The sequence below is a fragment of the Schistocerca americana genome, chromosome 2, assembly GCF_021461395.2.
Source record: "Schistocerca americana isolate TAMUIC-IGC-003095 chromosome 2, iqSchAmer2.1, whole genome shotgun sequence".
In the NCBI taxonomy this organism is placed as follows: domain Eukaryota; kingdom Metazoa; phylum Arthropoda; class Insecta; order Orthoptera; family Acrididae; genus Schistocerca; species Schistocerca americana.
In genome coordinates, this window is record NC_060120.1 from 693,397,214 (window position 1) to 693,418,307 (window position 21,094).

General features: G+C 38.9%; 1 protein-coding gene across 1 annotated transcript in view; it reads right to left on the bottom strand.

Annotated features, from left to right (window-relative positions):
* LOC124593217 (heterogeneous nuclear ribonucleoprotein U-like protein 1) overlaps positions 1 to 21,094 on the bottom strand; it is a 134,194-nt gene that overhangs the window by 27,507 nt on the left and 85,593 nt on the right. The window contains exons 10-13 of the mRNA XM_047131907.1: positions 19,785 to 19,913; positions 9,607 to 9,775; positions 8,624 to 8,920; positions 6,068 to 6,161 (exon numbers count right to left, since the gene is read on the bottom strand). Of these exons, the coding sequence (XP_046987863.1) occupies positions 6,068 to 6,161; positions 8,624 to 8,920; positions 9,607 to 9,775; positions 19,785 to 19,913 (689 nt within the window). The remainder of the gene's footprint in view (positions 1 to 6,067; positions 6,162 to 8,623; positions 8,921 to 9,606; positions 9,776 to 19,784; positions 19,914 to 21,094) is intronic.

Here is a 21,094-nt window from a genome sequence, read left to right on the forward strand (position 1 = left end):
TTGCTTTTGATAGTGATCCCATGCTCATCCCAAGTTGAAACTTTCAGAATATGTAGATGTGAAGTATATCTTTCACATATATTTTTTTGAGAATTTTAAAAATATAGTTTTTCAAAATTCGATAAATTCAACAATGTTGTTTTTATAAACAATGTGTATCTATATATTAAACTAATGATGTTTGGTATCATATAAAAGCTCTTTAAAAGAGCTTTCCAATGAAGTAAATTTTGTTGTTCTAGCTTAATTAGAACACGAGTTGTAAAGAAAACAACATTGTTCTGAGAGTCAAAAATTTGTCATCTTTTCAATTTTTGAAGGTCCATTACTCAGTAACTTTTCGTCAGAAAAATGTGAAAAAATTAATTTGTGTAACGATTTATGAGTAATATACGCATACTTAATTTCAAAAAAAATCGGAGAGGGTCAGGTTGTGGCACTTGTTGATTTGACATGGAATTGCCCAGCAATGTGAACTGGAAAGCCAGTGACTATCTTCTGAGTAAGTTTAGTACATCAACAGTGAAATAATGAAGATGAACTCAATTTTGACCATTTTTGTGATGTCAATTTGTCTTTGCAATGGTTGTGTCATTTCTGCAACAGAGGCTCCAATGTCTAAAATACACACATGAAAATAAGTTTTGCATCACCCCAGTTCCCAAAATGCCTGAAGATAGATGTTCACTGTGGATATTGTATCACACACATAGTCCCTCTGAATGTTCCAAGATGTCACTAAACATGCCCACAGATGTAAAAAACCATGCATGATCAGCACCTATTAGATGGAGAGGATCCGAGAGCCGATCAGTTCCAGTCATTCCACAAGGAAGGAGGTACATGGCATGTGTTGTCTGTAGTTGAACCATGCCTAAACAGTAAATACCGCAGTTCAATCATGTCCGCATTGTTACTTGTGCCAGCAAGAGCTCTCAACAAGGGGAGTGTCCAGGCGTCTCCGAGTGAAAAAAAAAGCTATGTTGTTCGGACATGGAGGACATAAAGAGAGACAGGAACTGTTGATGACATGCCACACTCAGGCCGTCCAAGGGATGCAGTGGATGACCGCTACCTATGGATTATGGCTCAGAGGAACCCTGACATTATGCTTTTCGTGCAGTCACAGGACACTGTGTTACGACTCAAACCATGCACAATAGGCTGCATGATGCGCAACTTCATTCCTGACGCCCATGGAGAGGTCCACCTTTGCAACCACGACACCATGCAGCGCGATACAGATGGGCCCAACAACATGCCCAATGGACCACTCAGGATTGGCATCATGTTTTCTTCACTGATGAGTGTTGCATATGCCTTCAACGAGAATCATCAGTGACGTGTTTGGAGGCAACCCTGTCACGCTGAATGCCAGACACACATTGTCCAGCAAGGTGGAGGTTTGCTGCTGTTTTGGGGTGGCATCGGGTCCGATATACGCCGCTGGTAGTCACGGAAGGGGCCGTAATGGCTGTATGATACGTGAATGCCTTTCTCCGAGCGATAGTGCAACTATATTGACAGCATATTGGCGAGGCAGTCGTCTTCATGGACAACAATTCACAACCCCATCATGCACATCTTGTGAATGACTTCCTTCAGAATAATGACATTGCTCAACTAGAGTGGTCAGTATGTTCTCCAGACATGAGCACTATCAAACATGCCTGGGATTGAATGAAAAGGGCTGTTTATGGATGACGTGACCCATCAACCACTCTGAGGGATCTATGCCAAATCGCTGTTGAGGAGTGGGACAATCTGGACCAACAGTGCCTTGATGAACTTGTGGATAGTATGCCACGACGAATACAGGAATGCATTAATTCAAGAGGATGTGCTACTAGGTATTAGAGGTTCCGGTGTGAACAGGAATCTGGACCACCACCTCTGAAGGTCTTGCTGTATGGTGGTAAGGGAACAAGCCAATTAGTTCTACCAAGGTTTAACATACCAATGCAGCGAAATGATGTGCTGCACAATGTTTATAGTACCAACAAATGATGATCACCGAACAGTGAGTCAATTTGTATTTGTAGGTTTAGGGAGTTTTTGTATCCAAACTGTGTGGAGAACTTCTATTGCCTGTGCATGTTGAGCATGATGTACGTAGCATTTCTGCATGAAAGGGCAGTGCTGGCAGTAAGGTCACACTTTGCAGCTCCTGCTGGTTTGGCAATTACTCCATGCAGCTGCGCCTCCTGCCTCTGTGACACATTTGTTGCATGGAATAGCACACACCAAGATAAGGGACTATGTCATGAAAGGAAAGAACCTGCTCAGCTATAGGGTCTGGTCTGAAGTCTTAAAGAGAGCTGGCCCTAAACTGTCTACAAATTTGTAATACTAAATGCAGTTGACAAATCAACATTGCATACAGCTGTATACGGGATGTTCTAAGTTTTATGAGTTGGGGAAACAGGTTCATGTCTCCAAAAATTGATTTCTGTTATTTGGTAGCTTGCTGGACATAAATAAGTGTGATTTCCATTTTCAGCATAGGCCAGACTACACAGGACATGAAGCCCAGGATAGAAAGAAAGAAAGATATCATGGGGGAAGATATATTCCAGATAACACATCAATAATTTCATATCTGTACGCTACAGCATCTGAATTGCTACATTACATAATAATTTGTCAAATACAGCAGGGAACATCCCAGCACACTTTGTGGGAACCAGAAAACAAAACCTAGTTCTTTAAATTTGCAACCATGGGAATCACCACTGCAAGCTTGCTGAGCGTAATTCTGTCAAGAAATACTACAGAAGTTTACTTTCACACGAGCAAGGAAGTACTTAATGTAATAACTAATGACTACTGACTGGAAAATTCACGTACATTTTGGCATAATTCGCATCTATTTGTTTTACAAATGATTAGACACACAAATTTAAAAGGCTGTCATGCTACACAAGTGAAAAAAGCCTTTAATTCTTTGACTGTTTAAGACTGATTGAGAATTTTTTGACATATGTTTGGTTTCGCAGACACCCTTTTCTCCCAAAATAGCCATTGTTTTCTTCATTTGGCTGTATTTAAGATTTCAAAAGATGGCGGTACTACTGAAGGGCAGCAACATCTTCCCAATGGTGAACTGAATGAGTCTCGGATTGAAGATGTTCCTGGACATGATGTGTCTTTTCCTGCCTAATTTAATATTTACAAACTATGCAGAATATTAATTTCGCCCTTTTGTGGGCACTCATACCTGTACCACCCATGCATGACAACGCTACAACGCACTTAGTGTAGACATAGAACCAGATAACTTTTTTTTCCGCTGGGGAAGAATTTCCGCGCAGCGAAAAAAATGTTGGAGATTTTTTTTTTTCCAATCACTATAGCACAGGGTGCGGGCACTATTGGCTATTCCATCAGACGTTAGCGAGTGTAATTTGGTGCCATAAACGTCATAATCCAAATCCATGATGGACCACGATTAGTCGCTTCACTTCTTTGGGAAAAAATAAATAAATAATAATAATACAACTGACTTGTTAAAAGTATCAGCATTATACTACCTTCTGAACTTGAACTAACAAACAAACATAAGCATTTCTTTGTTACAAAAAGTTAGGTCCCATGGTTGAGTACTATGTTGCATTATGCAACGCGTATCTTAAATACATTACTGGCCATTAAAATTGCTACACCACGAATATGACGTGCTACCGGTGAGAAATTTAACAGACACTAAGAAGATGCTGTGATATGCAACTGATTAGCTTTTCAGAACATTCACACAAGGTTTGCGCCGGTGGCGACACCTACAACGTGCTGCCATGAGGAAAGTTTCCAACCGATTTCTCATACACAAACGGCAGTTGACCAGCATTGCCTGGTGACACATTGTCATTATGCCTCGTGTGAGGAGCAGAAACACGTATCTTCACGTTTCCGACTATGATAAAGGTCGAATTGTAGCCTATCGTGATTGCGGTTTGTCGTATCGTGACACTGCTGCTCGTGTTGGTCGAAATCCAATGACTGTTAGCAGAACATGGAATCAGTGGGTTCAGGAGGGTAATACGGAACACCGTGCTGGATCCCAACGGTCTCTTATCACTAGCAGTCGAGATGATAGGCATCTTACCCGCATGGCTGTAATGGATCGTGCAGCCACACCTCAATCCCTGAGTCAACAGATGGGGACGTTTGCAAGACGACAACCATCTGCACAAACAGTTCGACAACGTTTGCAGCAGCATGGACTATCAGCTCAGAGACCATTGCTGCAGTTACCCTTGACGCTACATCACAGACAGGAGCGCCTGCGATGGTGTACTCAACGACAAATGGCAAAATGTCATTTTTTTTCAGATGAATCCAGGTTCTGTTTACAGCATCATGATGGTCGCATCCGTGTTTGGCAACATCGCCGGGAACGCTCATTGGAAGCGTGTATTCGCCATCGCCATACTGGCCTATCAGCCGGCGTGATGGTATGGGGTGCCATTGGTTGCACGTCTCGGTCACCTCTTGTTCGTATTGACGACACTTTGAACGGTGGACATTACATTTCAGATGTGTTACGACCCGTGGCTCTACCCTTCATTCGATCCCTGCGAAACCCTACATTTCAGCAGGATAATGCACGACTGCATGTTGCAGGTCCTGTACGGGCCTTTCTGGATACAGAAAATGTTCGACTGCTGCCCTGGCCAGCACATTCTCCAGATCTTTCACCAATTGAAAATGTCTGGTCAATGGTGGCCGAGCAACTGGCTCGTCACAATACGCCAGTCACTACTCTTGATGAACTATGGTATCGTGTTGAAGCTGCGTGAGCAGCTGTACCTGTACACGCCATCCAAGCTCTGTTTGACTCAATGCCGAGGCATATCAGGGCCGTTATTATGGTCAGGAGATGGTTGTTCTGGGTTCTGATTTCTCAGGATCTATGCACCAAAATTGCGTGAAAATGTAATCACATGTCAGTTCTAGTGTAATATATTTGTAAAATGAATACCCGTTTATCATCTGCATTTCTTCGTGGTGTAGCAATTTTAATAGCCAGTAGTGTGGAACATTCAACCACCCACAACTGACGTGACACCAGAGCACCAAGCACACTGATATGTTGTGTTTGTACCCTTTTTATTTTTAAACAAGTTCTTATGCACCAGATTTTTCCAAACTGGGCTTGGCTGGATTACGTACAATACTAGTAACTGAAAATTGGTTAAATCTTCAATATTTATGTGTGGAAAATGAAGCTATTTTGAACTGATTAACTAGCTCATGTGGATAAAATTCGCTATGAAATATATTTGTGTATCTGCATTTTGGTGCAGAATTCACATCTATCACAAAATGCAAATTTTGCTGGTCTATACTACTGAAAAAACATTGGTGTATCCATTAGAGCCCATAAAAAATGGCAGTAATGTATTTGTGGCCTTCCTAAAAGAGGCCAGTTCTGTTATAGTAGAAACAGAACAAGTGTGGTGTTTACCTACTTCATGGCAAGTGCACTCAATGCAGTCGAAGCAAGCAAAACAGTAATACAATATTATTATTTGGGAATTTGTTTGTACAAGTTCTTCAAATTCATAAGAGAGAAATGTCCAAAATGCCAACAGAAAATATGGACACTGTCAAATGTCTACTGTTGTGCCGAAGGCAGTGTGTGCGCGCGTGTGTGTGTGTGTGTGTGTGTGTGTGTGTGTGTGTGTGTGTGTGTGTGTGTGTGCTTTGTTTAAACATTGACTTTGCGGCACTGTTTTCACGCCATGCAAAAATATTAATGGATTTGTAGCATAATGTTTCACAATACTACTACTACTAATAATAATCTATTAAGAAAGTAAAACAAAAACTGGCCATTGAATACCCTTTTTTCTCATGTTTCTTCCTACACTTCTTGGTACTCCGATTCACACAGTTCAATAGAAGTAATAATGACAGTAACAACATGCCAAAAAATATGTTGATAGAAATGGGAAAGGAAAAGGTTAGTTTAACTAATTAATAGGAAGTTTGGCAGGTAGAGGGGAGGACATATATGAAACTACTCTAGTTGTGTACAACTTTTCAAGGAAAATCACAGAAACAATACCTGTCTCTCCAGCCGCCACCACCGCCGCCACCACCACCACTGCCGCCACCTCTTGGCTGCCAACTACTGCTACGCTGCCTGTTGTCTGGGCCACCTTATAAATTTGAAGCATAAGCAAAGATTCTATGGAGTACATTATATTAACTAAAAAATAGCTTCACCTGCAACTAAATGCAACATTATATGTGACAAATTACTCCAGTCATGTCAGTAATGCAATTAATTGTCATGTGCTAAATTTACTTGAAGAATGAGCCCAAACTGAGTACAACACTTAATGTTCCACTTTCAAAGGCACTTTATATTCAACAATTTCATTATGTCAACTTTCAATTGCAACATAATCTAATGACACTGTATTGCAACTTTTGCAAAAATGGGCTATAACGCAAGAACATATACAACATCCACACCACAATTCATGGCAAGGTAAACAGATACTAAAGACCTGAAAAACTAAAACATAGGAGGCTGAAAGCTGAACCAGTAAATCTGGTGTGAAAGAGACACAAGAAGTTAAAGGGAGTGACGGTGGAGGAAATTCTCAAAATTCACAACATCATCATGCAATACCAATTTCTTCTCCAATCAACATTCTACGGTAAATAAAAAAAAAATTATTGTAATGCACACAAAATAAAGAAAACGGGGATGACGATGTGACAGTTCTTAACACATCATCATAATTTTATTGACAGTAATGCTCAGGTGACTGGCTGTAATGTTCCATATCAGGAACCACGATTTTCTTCCTCTGTGAATTACCACCAGTAAATAGAGTACAAACCAGAAAGTTACTTCCCCTCCTGAAGTAGTTGACAATTAATGGATACATAATCTTAAAAAAGCTTTGTTAGCTTTCTCTACCAGAGGAAATGGTTTTTCCACCTGTCTCCCTCTGAAGTACTCTTGCAAGACGAAATCTACTGTTTTAGATGGCTTTTGCTCTCGGATGAGAAAATTTATCCATGCCTGATGAACTATGGTACAATACTAAAAACTTAGGGACCTGAAAAACTCAATTGTGGTAAGTGCAAATATGGATGCAAATTCTGCTTCAACATGCAAAATTACTTAGTAAATCCCATTTCATTGAGAACTGTATCCCAACTACCTACTTTATCAGAGATATTTAGAAATAGCTATTTTCTGCATATGAATTTACAAATTTTTGGTTACTGGTACTGCACAACTCCTGGCAAAGCCCAATGTGGAAAGCGAACGTGTGTAGGAATGCTTTTGTAAAATAAACAGAGCACCGGCAAGTGAACATAATTTTGTATCAGTGTGTTCTTATGTTACGCTCTCATGCCATATCAATTGTGAGCTGTTGAATGATCCCTACGATAGGGCACACACGGTATTGTTTATTTCCGTGGCCCACTTCTCTCTCCCCAGGTGGTTGAAGTTCTCGTGTCCGTACTGTAGCGAGCGGAAAACAGAACCAGTCAAAGTATTTTGACCGCACAATATGCCAAGAGTGTCTTTGCCTTTAAGTATCAGTAATTGATTAATTCTATGTATAGTGCTATCAAGCACAGGTTACAGGACTATGAATGCCCACGAAAGAGCTCTTTCAGTTCCCTGAGAATGCAGTTGTGTGTGAGAGTTGGGTTTGTGCATGCGCTGTGTGTGTGTGTGTGTGTGTGTGTGCGCGCGCGCGCGCGCGCGTGCGCGCGCGCGCGCGCGCGCGCGCGCATTGTTCATGAAGGCCTTAATGGCCGAAAGCTTTATTTGTGACAAGTCTTTTTGTTGTGCCTATCTGCGACTCAGCACCTCCGCTATATGGTGAGTAGCAACTTTGCTATTCATAATATTGTTACTTGAAAGAGCTCTGCAATATGTTAATCAGGCCTTTCACGCTACAGAATCAAAAATCAGTGTCCTGCACATTTTGTAATTATCAAAATGGGTGTAAAAGAAAGTTAACATCGAGACACATCAAAAATAAGAGAAGCACGAATTACCATTGAAAAAATGCTGTTGCTTCTCAACACTATCATTTGTTGAATGCTTAGAGACAAAAGAAGAAAACTAGCGAAGACTATGCCCGGAAAAATTAAAGTTTCTGCAAAAACAGACAGATGAATCAAAAAGCTGTTTATTAAAAAGTAGTTGTTAAACCATATTTTCTATTGTCTAGGCAATTGTCTTTCTGGTTACAATAAGCAGTTAACTAACGTGAAATGAGAAACAACTGATATAATTGCATATCAAATGGCACCAACTGGAAACAAGGACATCACCATCACATCTCAAGAGCAAACATTAAGAAAATTGGCAGAGAAAGTGAAAGGGAAGGTTTGTTATGGTTCTCAGGAAACCAGATTCAAGAGAATATGTGTAGATGAACAATTTAACGCACGAAGTGCAATTCCCAAGCAGAAGAAACTTTCAAGAAAGCTTACTAACGATCACACTTGAAAAGAGGATGTGGGAGCAAGATATATATAATACCAATGCACTAAACACTAGCCATAACAAATATTAATCATTGCTTTGAAGTATCACTACACTTTTAAATTGAAAAATAGCTGAAATTTAATATTTACTAACCTCTTGGTCTGAATCCTCCACGATATGACTGCGATGAGTATGAAGATGAATAGGACGATGACCTTTCCCTGTTATCTCTATGATAACCACCATCTCTGTTGTCACGATTATCCCGGTTGTCACGGTTATCACGATTATCTCTATTATCAAATCGTGGTCGCTTATTTTGCTGGCCATATCCAGCATCTCTGCCTTCTCTGTTATACTGGCTTACTAATGTTCGAGACTCTGCTTCATTAAGCTCAGTGTAAATCACTTCAGTGAAGATGTCTCCAACCTCCGGCAGCATAAAGTTGGCTGGAAAAAAATTGTGTCATTACAACCACATGCAAATTACTCGCTCTCTCTCTCTCTCTCTCTCACTCACTCACTCACTCACTCACTCACTCACTCTCACACACACACACACACACACACACACACACACACACACTTTTCGAGCCCAAATCATCTGATATTCTGAGAAGACAAAGGCTGGAATTTGGAGTGTTTTTTTTTTTTTTAAAAAAAAAAAAGGGGAAAGAAAAATTCAGCAAGTAATAAGTAATATACAATTACATAATAATGAAAAGAAATGTTTTTTTTCCCCTAATGTTACACTTGACTGTCACAAAAACTAGCAGAACTGACACTCCTTTGTACCCTCAATATACTTCCCAATATATCAGACGCTTATGGGCTTGAAACAGCTGTGTGTGTGTAGTAAGTGCACAGCCGAAACAAGGAGATTGAAAACTACAATAAAGTATCAGAACATAATAAGATAGCTGGGAAGAAGGCAATGAGGGGAGGGAATGGCAAACCTGAAGCTAAGGTATTTTGGAAGCAGGATTATATCAACGGGCCTGTTCACAGTCCACAAAGGATAAGTTAAAAATTAACGTAACAGGGCAGAAGAAAGCAAGTAACTAAAATTTTAGGAATTCATTAGGCCACTGTTTGACCTAGTAAAATAGTGAAAAAAAGTAGTCCACATAAGTTACCTTTCATCTCAAGAACAGCTGAATCAGGAACATCTTTGCCTTCCAGCTTCTCACGCTGAGCTATGCGTCTCTTGAACTCTTCATCTGTTGGTACAATTACTACCGCTCGGCGTACGAAGCCCTCAAAACCCCTCATTTTGCGTCTTTGGGCTGATGGATATACATTGGTCTGTGTAATGTATAGAGTTGTAGTAGTCATGATAAATACAGTCCCAACTGTAGGACACTGGGGCCACCAGGACCCCAGGATCTCCTTCCAACATATATATTACTAGCATTTCTGGAATAAGTGCTAAATACATTGGTTTAATAACTGGCCATAGCCTTCAAACTCTTGCTTCATCGATATTCCCCCCACATATTCCCCAACTTACCTCCAAGCTGTGAGCTTTGGAGAACCTTACATTTAGTAACTATTGTTCAAGATATTTTTCAATGGAAAACAGTGAGGCTTAATGTCATATCATTTAAGGGCTACACTGACTGAATGACAACATTCATAAAGAGACTTAATTTTACATTAACATTTTTCATAAATTTAAATAATAATGGAAGGGAAGAGAGAACAGCTTCAACTTAATTTCTTACTCCATAATCAGACTTAATCCTTCCTGTGGGTTTAATGCTGCTACAAAAGTAAAACTCCACTTTCTTTGCAGATTTACATACATATAAATTACCAAAGAAATTAAATATCTAACCATACACTAAACCACATTCATTAGTTTCCATCACGAAATTATAACTGTCAGTATAAATTATTGAGGATTTTCTCATCTGTGCAACCAAAATGTTAAGATCACTATGTCTTACTCAAGTTTTCTTTTCTTCTTTTTAAATATGTAGACAATAACATATACTGCTACCAGTAGCACTGTCAGAGTAACTCTCAATGTCACTGAGATCAAGCCAGTACAATGAATATCTTCCCAAGTTTGCAAAATCAACTGAAATGCTACCTTGTATTATTTCATGTACATTTATAACCCTTTCCAGTTATATCTATAAGAAGAATAAAAAAGTTAGTGGTGATTAGCTTTAATTAGTTTCCATTTTAAGATTAATCCTATATGCTGGAGCTCTCTATGGAATACACAGCTGGAGTAACTGGAACATATGTATATATACATACACATATTCAATGAATGCGCACACACACACATTGTTAAAGACACAGACAGAACTGTCAAAAGTACTGACATCAATAACTAAATGACCGGCTTCTTTTCAAATACTACTTTTACATATCTAATTATATTACATCAATATTATTTTGATATTCTTCCTGATTTTGCATGCTGCTGACAATTGCCAAAACTTAATCCTACTGATTAAATACAAGACAAATAATTGATGCATTGCTCCTGGCATTTCCTGTTGTCCATCCAAGAACAGCGTGAGGCCCGTTGCAGATTTAGAAATACTTATTCTACTGAAGATATCTACTTGCAGCCTGTAAAAATGGTTTCTTAAACTACTAGTCCTCCAGCAGTACATACACTTGAAAGCAGTTCTCATTTTGGAGATCTCTAATACTCTGCACATATTCCTGATCTTCTCTAATAGAAACTATGATAATTGTAAAAGCCATATTAAATAATCTTCACTAATCAGTGAAAACAATAGGCACAAATATCTTTTGGAATCTGTTTCTCCCTTCTACATTCCTTAACTATGGTTGCACAGTAAACTTCCCAGACTTACATCATATATTAATTTTCAGTTGACAGAAATATTCTACCTTGTCACTAATAAGAATCGGTTACCTCAATAATAAAGTCTTGTGTATTGGTTGCACCAATATTTTGATTTTGAAGTATTATAAAGATACTTTTACATCCAAAAGAAAATACATCTAAACTTAAGTGTAAATATAAAAATGTGCTGCATAGTAAGTAAAATATTTCAAAAATGGAATATCAATGCCTGCCTGTCAAAGAAACTGCTCCGGTAGCTAATGGCAGACACTGTTTTGTCCCAAGCCAATACAGACTACCTTTTCCTCAACAGATGTTGAGATCTATTTTGGTATCAGTAATAAGTATTTAAAAACAAAATAATTACCTTAAATTTTTTTGATTCTTCACTGTAAACCAATGTAAATGACTCCTGACTACTCTTAATGGATATGAAAGACATTTCCTTTAGCCATTTCTTTAACATCCTAATCAGCCCCAACTTTAAAGTGGATATTAGAGCTACACTCACCTTCAAAGCTAGCTGTTGCCCCACTGCGACGTACCAATAGTAAAGAATTTTTACCTTTGTGATATTGAAGTCCGGGCACTGGAATAACTGAATGACTCACCTGTGTAATACTAAAGGGACAAGAAGACTTAACACAAGGATATTACAAACTAAAAACTTGGTTGATCAAAATTTTCTGTATTACTCAATTGTCGGCCAAGCGCATAAACTGTCAGCATTATATAGGTCAAAACTTATATAACATTAGGTTCAAATTTCACAAACAATTGAATGTTTTGAAGATTAAGTTTGATAATACTATAAGACCATTATCCACATGTAGTACAGTCCCCTGACCACCTGCCCCTATTTCGATAAAAATCTTAGGCACTTCACCCCATACAGCAATACTTCACAACATGCATACTTCTGGAAAAGGCTAAGAAAATGAAAACCAAAACTAATAAGGTGGAGAACGCAGAAAACAGCAATAAATTTTATATATTTATTTCTGACTTACTAACATATTAAACTTATTTACATAATCCCAAAACAAATAGAAAGCTATGATGCACATAATCACAATCATCTCCAGCTTTTTTTGTTAACATGCAATTTTGACAATATTTGAAAATGTTAACTGCTGCTGTGTGGCACTACTGAGGATGGTGTGGTGCAAGCACAGCATGAAACATTTCGAGGTTAGTCTGTAGATGAACTGTTGCAACACAGAATACACACATGAGATGATGATCTCTTGAAGTTTAGGGTAAGAGTTTTACAGTTTTCAAATTTGGTTGGTTTCAAAAAGTTGCAAGATACACTTTCAAAATCTTGCATAGCCATTTTATTCCATTTTCAGAAGTATAATTTTTTCCAATCATTTCAGCTGGAAGCATGTCCAATCTGACAAGGACTAAACAGGGATACGACTGAAATTCTTATTATTTGATGGTAGTGCAATTTCACCTCAGAACATACAGGACATGTCAATTCATGACATGGAAAATAAATACTTTAGACTTCTATATCTCGCATGTTAAGAAAATAAACATTTTAAATTTATCTTTGTTTTCGTAAATGATACAGTCCTTTGAAAAAATTATGTTTTTCTAAGTAACTTTTAAAATGGTAGAGAGCTAAAAATGTACGAGTGTTATACCAAAAGTAAGGTTCCCAATAAGCTACAGCCTCGAGGGAAGGTGCTAGGCTAAATCCGACAACAGTGCCATGCGCAGTGGTTCCCCCACGCTCGAGCCCGCCCATCCACGATTTGCTACGTCGCTCAATGTAGGCTTGGCAGCCATCAGAGATGGAAGTGTTGATCACCGCTCACGCTAAGTGCGAGGTTCGAGCAGTTATCCCGTTTTCTCCACGCAAGAAAGTTACCACCCGTGGAGATTCATCGGTAACTGACTAAGGTTTACTGTGGAGAGTACATGTCCATTCAGTGCATCCGCAAATGGAGCAGGGTTTTTGCTGAGGGTTGCACGGAAGTTCACGATGATGAACGGAGTGAATGACCACTGGTTTCGGATGCGATTGTCCAGAAGATCAACAGTGAGCTGCTCAAAGATTGGAGGGTCACTGTTTGTGAACTTGCTGAATGCATTCCTGAAGCTTCATACGGCACAATTTAAAGAACTTTAACAGAAACAATGGGTTATCCCAAAGTGTGTGCTCGCTGGGTCCCCCAGATGCTGGCTGAGTGACTGACACAATGTGCAACGCCTTGACTGCGCTCGCAAGCTTCTCCAACAATGTGAGGGGGAGGCAACAAGGAGAAATTGTTGGACTCTGATCATCACGGGAGGTGAAACACGGGTGTTTCATTACTCCCCCAAAACAAAACCACAATCTTGTCAGTGGCATCACTCCTGTTCATCGCCACCAAACAAATTCAAACTAACACAGTTGGCAGGAAAGGTTATGGCGAATAATTTGTTTTTTGATCAGAAGGGGGTACTCCTCATCGATTTCGTGCAACATGGGACAACAACACACACTGACAGATATTGTGAAACACTGACGAAAACTCCAGTGAGCAATTCAGAATCGCCGGAGAGGACGACTGAAGAAGGGAGTAGTACTTCTTCACGACAACGCTCGACCCCACGTCACTCTTCAAACACAGGACCTTTTGAACAAATTTGGGTGGACTGCTATGCCCCATCCCCCGTACAGCCCCGTCTTAGCCCCTAGAGATTATTACCTCTTCCCAAGCTAAAGGAACACTTAGGTGGCAAACCCTTCAAGAAGGATGATGAAGCCCCAGCAGAGGTCACAAGCTTCCTCAACAGGTTGGCAGGAGACTACTTCAACTTAGGAATACAAAAATTGGAGCACCGTCTTCAAAAGTGTGTTGAAAAAAATCGAAACTATATTGAAAAATATACGAAAGTGTAAGCTTTTCCACAATGTATAAATTAATAACAATAAACAATGTTTTCTATTTGTAATAAATATGGGAACCTTACTTTTGGTACAACCCTCGTATAACAAATAAACCTGAAGTACTGGAGCCCTGCCAGATGTTTTGTTTCAAAGCTCCCTCTATGGATGTTCTCTCTCTCTCTCTCTCTCTCTCTCTCTCTCTCTCACACACACACACACACACACACACACACACACACACACACAAGAAGGTGGTGGTTAAGAAAAATGGAGGACACTTTACAATTGTTGGAAATTGTCAGAGGTATTGCAGAAACATCTTTGTCCTGAACTGTGTTACCATCAGATCCATTGTGCAGGATCTGCTACAGTCCCTATAACAAGAAATTTAGTGATAACCCATTGGAACGATCACCATCATCAGAATGTAAAATTGAAGAAGACAGTGCAGATATTTATATACCCCTGTGTAAAGTAGCTGACACCTTGAGTATTAGCATTTCTGTTGTAGCCCCCAATATATCTCCCCTTAAATGCCCAGGCACGATAAGAAGCACAAGAAGAAAATGGTACGTACAAAGGAAAGTGGAAGAACTTGAAAAAAGCTAGACACAGGCAACATCTTCAAAAATTTATGATGTATAAAGTTGCTGCACTTTGTGCAGAACCTGAAGGTAGTGTCGTGCATCCAATATGAAGTGTAGTTTCAAAACCTGAACGCATTATTTTAATTTCAAAAGCCTAAAAAAAAGTGTTTGGCGGTGTCCAGATTCATACTGTGGGCATCCAAAGCATGATATGCTATATGTTGCTCTAGAGTATTACCTAAGTGGTGACGAAGACTGCAGCAGGCAAAGTCCTAATCAGGCTGGTGTTATCTCTGTTACTGAAATTGATGAAAACATAAAAAGATACATGATAAGATCAATAAGAAAACCGTATCTCCCAATGAAAAAGGAGAACCTAAATTTAGAAACTCGCCCCTCAAATTCTACTCCTTATGATCAAATTGGGTGAAATGCCACCCATTGAAGGAAGTATGCACATGTACTTGAAACTTATTTGTTCCCAAATAAGCAGTGCCACAAGAAACAAGTTAACAGAGAGAAGGACCAGATGTTTTTGAGAATATGCCAAGAGACCCAAAATAAATGCTAGTTGCAGGAGTGTGCAGTGTGTCCTGGCACTGAAGAGGCTGACCATTTAAGCATTACACCTTCAGGATAGTAATGATAATGTAACCTATGCATTGTGGGAAAGAGGAGAGTTGGTGAAGAGGACAGTGGAATTGGGAAATTTGCTACAAAGGTTGGGTACTGGGTCACATGAAAGGAGTAGATCATCATTGTATCTGCAGGTTTCAGAGACAGGCCATAGCAGAAGTAAATTCAGTGACATCTCAGACCACGTTGCTTTGCAGAATGAAGTTCAGAGTTACCACTGGCATACATCACAAGTGCCAACATGCACATGCTTTTAACTTTCTTGGAATATGCACATTATGTAACTGATGATGCAGCATTTCATTTTAAAAACCACTTTCAGCTTTGTATGCTTGGTAAACATAGTACACACATTAAGACAAAAAATGGATATTTTTAGCATCTGATCACCGAGAAAGTGCATGTGATGGTGTCAGAGGTCTCTGTAAACATCTTGCAACATGATTTAATGTCCAGCATGAAGCTGTTGGTCCTACAAGAGATGCTATTCAATTTGTACCGACCATATCAAAATTATTGCAAAACACGAAATTTATATTTCTAAATGAAAGTCCATTTAAATAAGCGACAAGAGTGTCTGCGACGAAGCCAGCGGTAGGAATTCAATCAAGTCACTGCTGGGTTGCATCCCGGAATGGCATATACATCGCAAGAACGATTCTCTGTGAAATGCAGCCTGTTACTGTGTGTGTGTGTGTGTGTGTGTGTGTAATGCACACACCTCAGTATACTTTAGAACACTTTGTTGTGAGCAACTTCATTTCTCATGTAGATAAATCAGTGGTGGGTGGGACAAAGAATTAGTGCCTCATGAGCTGCAAGATTTAACTATCTCCTTTATGACACCTCATGACCTGGCAAATTATTCCAAATAGCCATCAACAGATCAGTGTGCAGTTCCGATTTCCCAAGTACTTCTCTTGCTGGATCATTCTCCATCTGCAAATCTCGCTAAGCTATAAGCATTAAATGAGGGGCAGATGGAAAAAATTAACTACTTCCAACAGTGCAGTACTGATGGTTAGAGTGCATACAATTTTAATTCATGAAATCAAACAATGGAAACTCCCATGTAGGAATATCAACAATGTAAGAAAAGATAGATTGCTACTTACTATAAAGAAGACACAATAAGTTGCAGAAAGGCACAATTAAGACACACTTAAAAAAAGCTTTTGGCCTCAGCCTTCATCAGCATAAGAGTAACACACAATTCACACCCACAAGCAAGCACACCTCATGCACACGTAACAGCTAACTCTGGCAGCTCAGGCCAGAATGTCTTTAAGAAGTAAAATCATGACAAAATTATTGTAAATAATATCAGAAACCAAAGAAAGTATATACAAAGCTTTTGCTATACCTAATTTTTTAATAAAATTCTTGCACAAAATGCACAATTACTTCCCACTGACTTATAACTCTGTAAAGTAATTATTTTGACAACATGTACCAGTTTTTCCATTACATTTACTCAATACCAGCAAACAACTTAATTTTTTAAGTGTCCAGTGTTTTTTGACCTTGTGAGTAGCTAGAGTTAACAAAAATTTCTCAAACTTCGCACCATAAAATATTGCCCAATCTGACTGTACACACCACAAAGTACGGCGACCAAATAACATATGCAATTTTTAGAATATTCAGGGTGGGTTTATTAGAGAAAATAATTTGTAAAGATTCACAAAATTTAAGATTTTCTCACCTTTATGTAGAAATATTTTGACAGCTTAAGAATTTCAGGCATTAATATTGTAGCTGACAGTTAGCAGTCTTCCATTTTTATCATCTCTCAAGACAGTTAATATTCTGTAACTACTGACATTTTCAAAACTTGATTCTGAAGTCTGCTAAAAGTTACAAATTTCCATTATTTATTTTTCCAAATTAAAGATAGAAAAAAGCTCAGAAGTGTGTATGTGTTAATGATGTCAGATGGTGCATTGGTTGTAGTTTTTCTACTTTCTCCTTCACAACATCATTTTCACAAATACTCTCACATTTGGCAAGGTCTATAACATTTTACCTACCCATCATTTTAGTTTTTGAGAGGTGTCTTGTGGAACTCCCAACATTGTCTTTAAATATGTCTGCCTGTGTCTGTATATGTGTGCGAGTGTATACCCGTCCTTTTTTTCCCCCTAAGGTAAGTCTTTCCGCTCCCAGGATTGGAATGACTCCTTACCCTCTCCCTTAAAACCCACATCATTTCGTCTTTCCCTCTACTTCCCTCTTTCCTGATGAGGCAACAGTTTGTTGCGAAAGCTTGAATTTTGTGTGTATGTTTGTGTGTGTATCGACGTGCCAGTGCTTTCGTTTGGTAAGTCACATCATCTTTGTTTTTAGATATATTTTTCCCACATGGAATGTTTCCCTCTACTTTGCAACCACGATATAAGACGTTCACTCTTGACCTGTATTATCAGAGATGAAATTGCACAGCAAATAATGTGATACTGCTCCAGTTATCAGACGTATCTAGAAAATCGGGTTCTCAATGTTCAGTCTAAGGATGCACATTGTCTTTGCAATGGTCACCCTAGCAGAGAGAGAGAGAGAGAGAGAGAGAGAGAGAGAGAGAGAGAGAGAGAGAAGCATGAGCTGCACCTTAGCTCAGAGATGGTTAGAAACAAATTTCCATAGCAAGAATATAGGGACTGCTGGACTGTAAATATCTTGCATCATTAAGATACGATTAACTTAACTCCAGCCAAACAGGCCTTGAGGGCCCCACAGGCATCACAAAGCGGGTATGGAGGGGCATGTGGTCAGCACACCAGTCTCCCGGCAGTATGTCAGTTTACATTAACATATGATGATCATTTGAAAACTTTTTATATGATGGTTGGAATTTTAATAGTGGCAATTATTTATTTATAGCTTGTACAACATAGATACATTTAAAAATTATAATGTCTTTTAAAGTGGTTGCCAGCATAGTGTATAACCCGTTGCTAGCGATGTGGAAGTTTTAGGATACCTTTGGCAGTGCCATTTGAGTTTATAGTTCCAAGGGACCGGTCTATTCCTTCAGCTGATTTTACAAGGGCTTACACTCTGGGGAGAGTGGTGGGTGGCGCATTACTTCTCAGCCTCACTGACTGAACAAATCTGTCACAACTTGTGCCATAAGCACCAAAGCATTGTCCTGTAAAATGATGGATGGGTTCTGCAGAGTGTGGCGCCACTTCTCCCTTTATGCTAATCGCAGGGCGTGCTCTCAAAATGAACAGCTTAGAGACAGAACTGACAACTTTTTTTGCGGGGTCCATCCATCATTTTGCAGGAATATGACTGATTTGTTCAACTGATGAGGCCGGAAAGTGCTGTACCAGTACCACCTGTCACACTAATTCAACTTAAGCCCTTGTGACTTTCAACTTTATTCCTAATTTTAAAGAAACACTTCATGGTATTTACTTCAGAATTGTTACAGAGATTCGTCAGGCACTAGACCGTTCCTCTTGAACTATCGATGTAACTGGCACTGCTAAGGGTACCTTACGACTTCGACATCACTGACAGTAGATTACACACAATGCCGATGATTACTTTGAAGGACAGAAAGTTTTAAAGATGTATCTATTTTGTTAAGTTGTAGGTAAATAGTTGTCACTATTAAAGGCCCAACCCTTGTATTTAACAGCTCTGATGTGTGGAACAAAAAATGTTACTGAAAATATATGCTGAGGCAAAGAATTTTAATGACAAATGAGCATGGTAACAAACCCAACTGCAATAATATATGAAAAAGAGGGGGAAAATAAACTGTTTGATGGCCATTACCAACTGCACACACTTTTATTCTCCTACTCTTTATCTATGACACACAGCTTACCCACTATTGCAAATAAGTACGTTAATAAACTGTAACTTATTTTCTCCCAAAGCAAGCACCATCTGGAGAGAAGAGAGAGTTGCTCATATCTGCTGTGAATGTGTTCTTATGGAGAGGTTAACAACACATTTTGGTTTCAGACTAAGTCTCACACACGATGCTAGATCTTCCGATTTTAAGCAACTGAATATCGATAAAATCATTGCTTCTGAATTCAACTTGCTAGGAAGAAAGTTTACATATTTTGTACATATATTCAACAATATCCAATTGGTGTTCATCATCTTTCCTATTCAGCTACAACATAATTAAACTATCTTAAATGTAGTTATTTATGATTATATAAGGTTTTGATTTCAGAAGATGCACAGTTCCATATGAAGACTGCTTAAATTTCATGGAAACCATACAGCTTCAGCTAAAAATGTCTGAACACTAACAATATTTGGCATCGCTAGTATCTGTTAATAATAATAATAATAATAGCAGACAATACTCCCATTAATAAAAAGTTTTTAATTGCAGCAAATAACTACCTGATCAAGTATGTAATTCCTCCTCCGTCTTGAAGCAACTTCCAGTAGTTTATTGAGACACTTTGTGCTGTTATCAATAAGAACGTCCCATCGTCCAGCGTAGTTTCTCCTCCTCGGCAGACCCATTACCTAAACAATGTATAGTTCTTTAGGCATATGAAAACAGTTTATTCTGCAGTACTTCTTTGCAAATTCTCAAATTTCATTTTTTATTTAAAGCATTAATTTCCTAATATTGGAATATTTTCAAGTTTCTAATGAATTTGTACATCCACTGTAACAATCATTAGTTAACTTACAGGAGACATCACACTAATACTGTAACATGCCAATACCCTTTATAGTGGTCTCAATCCTGCAAAGGAGAGAGTCTACAAGTTTACTCAGGTATGCCATATCTAGCTGAAACTAATCAGCCACTCACTCGTTACCTCGTAGAGCTACCAACTGAATGTTGATTTATGTTACACCGACAATTCCAAATAGTTCTAGTACTTTCCGTGGAATTATAATCAGGTGGTTTATCAGGCCACATGTGGCGTGGCAGGAACTTTTGTGTGCATCTCTGAACACGGCTGTTATCTTGGAAGATGTAGAAAAAAAGTAATACTTTGATCATTAGGAGTGTTGACATAAATAGCCTGGTATATGGTAATTTGTAATATAACTGAAGCAGCCCACACCATGGTACAAAAAAACACCCCAAAAACACCACAGAATCAACTCCTGTCTGAATTACACACCACTGGCACAGTTAGTTAAACATTTTACTGGGCCATAGGTTCACTCTCACATTTTTTGTCATTTGAAGAAAGACAAAATCTCAACTTATTGGTCCACACTACATGCTTCCAGATAGCTATTGTCCCGTTTCTGTGTTGACTGACCTACTGAAGAGAGCTTTTTGCCGCTGTGAGCAATGGCTTTGTGAGAAGTACCCAACTCCAAATTATTGCAAGCAACTACTTTTGCAATGTTGCTTGGAAACTGGCTGAGATAAACCAGTATTCACAAACAGCAGCAATTCTCGATTGGTTTGACGGTGACTGTCATTGACAGATTATGACTACTTCCTTCAGTCACAGGGCTTTCTTCAACCATTGTTCTTCCACTATGTTACATGGCTGTGAGTGGTATACCTTTCGGTGTAAACATGGTCATCCGAGAAACATAGCAAGATCATGATGTGATTTGCTTCTCACAAACGCAATATAAATTTGAGTGTCACTAATGTTTAAATAATGACTCACTGATGAGAGATTACCCACAAATGATTGTTGTTTCCATACTGCCAAACTTTATTCTCACAG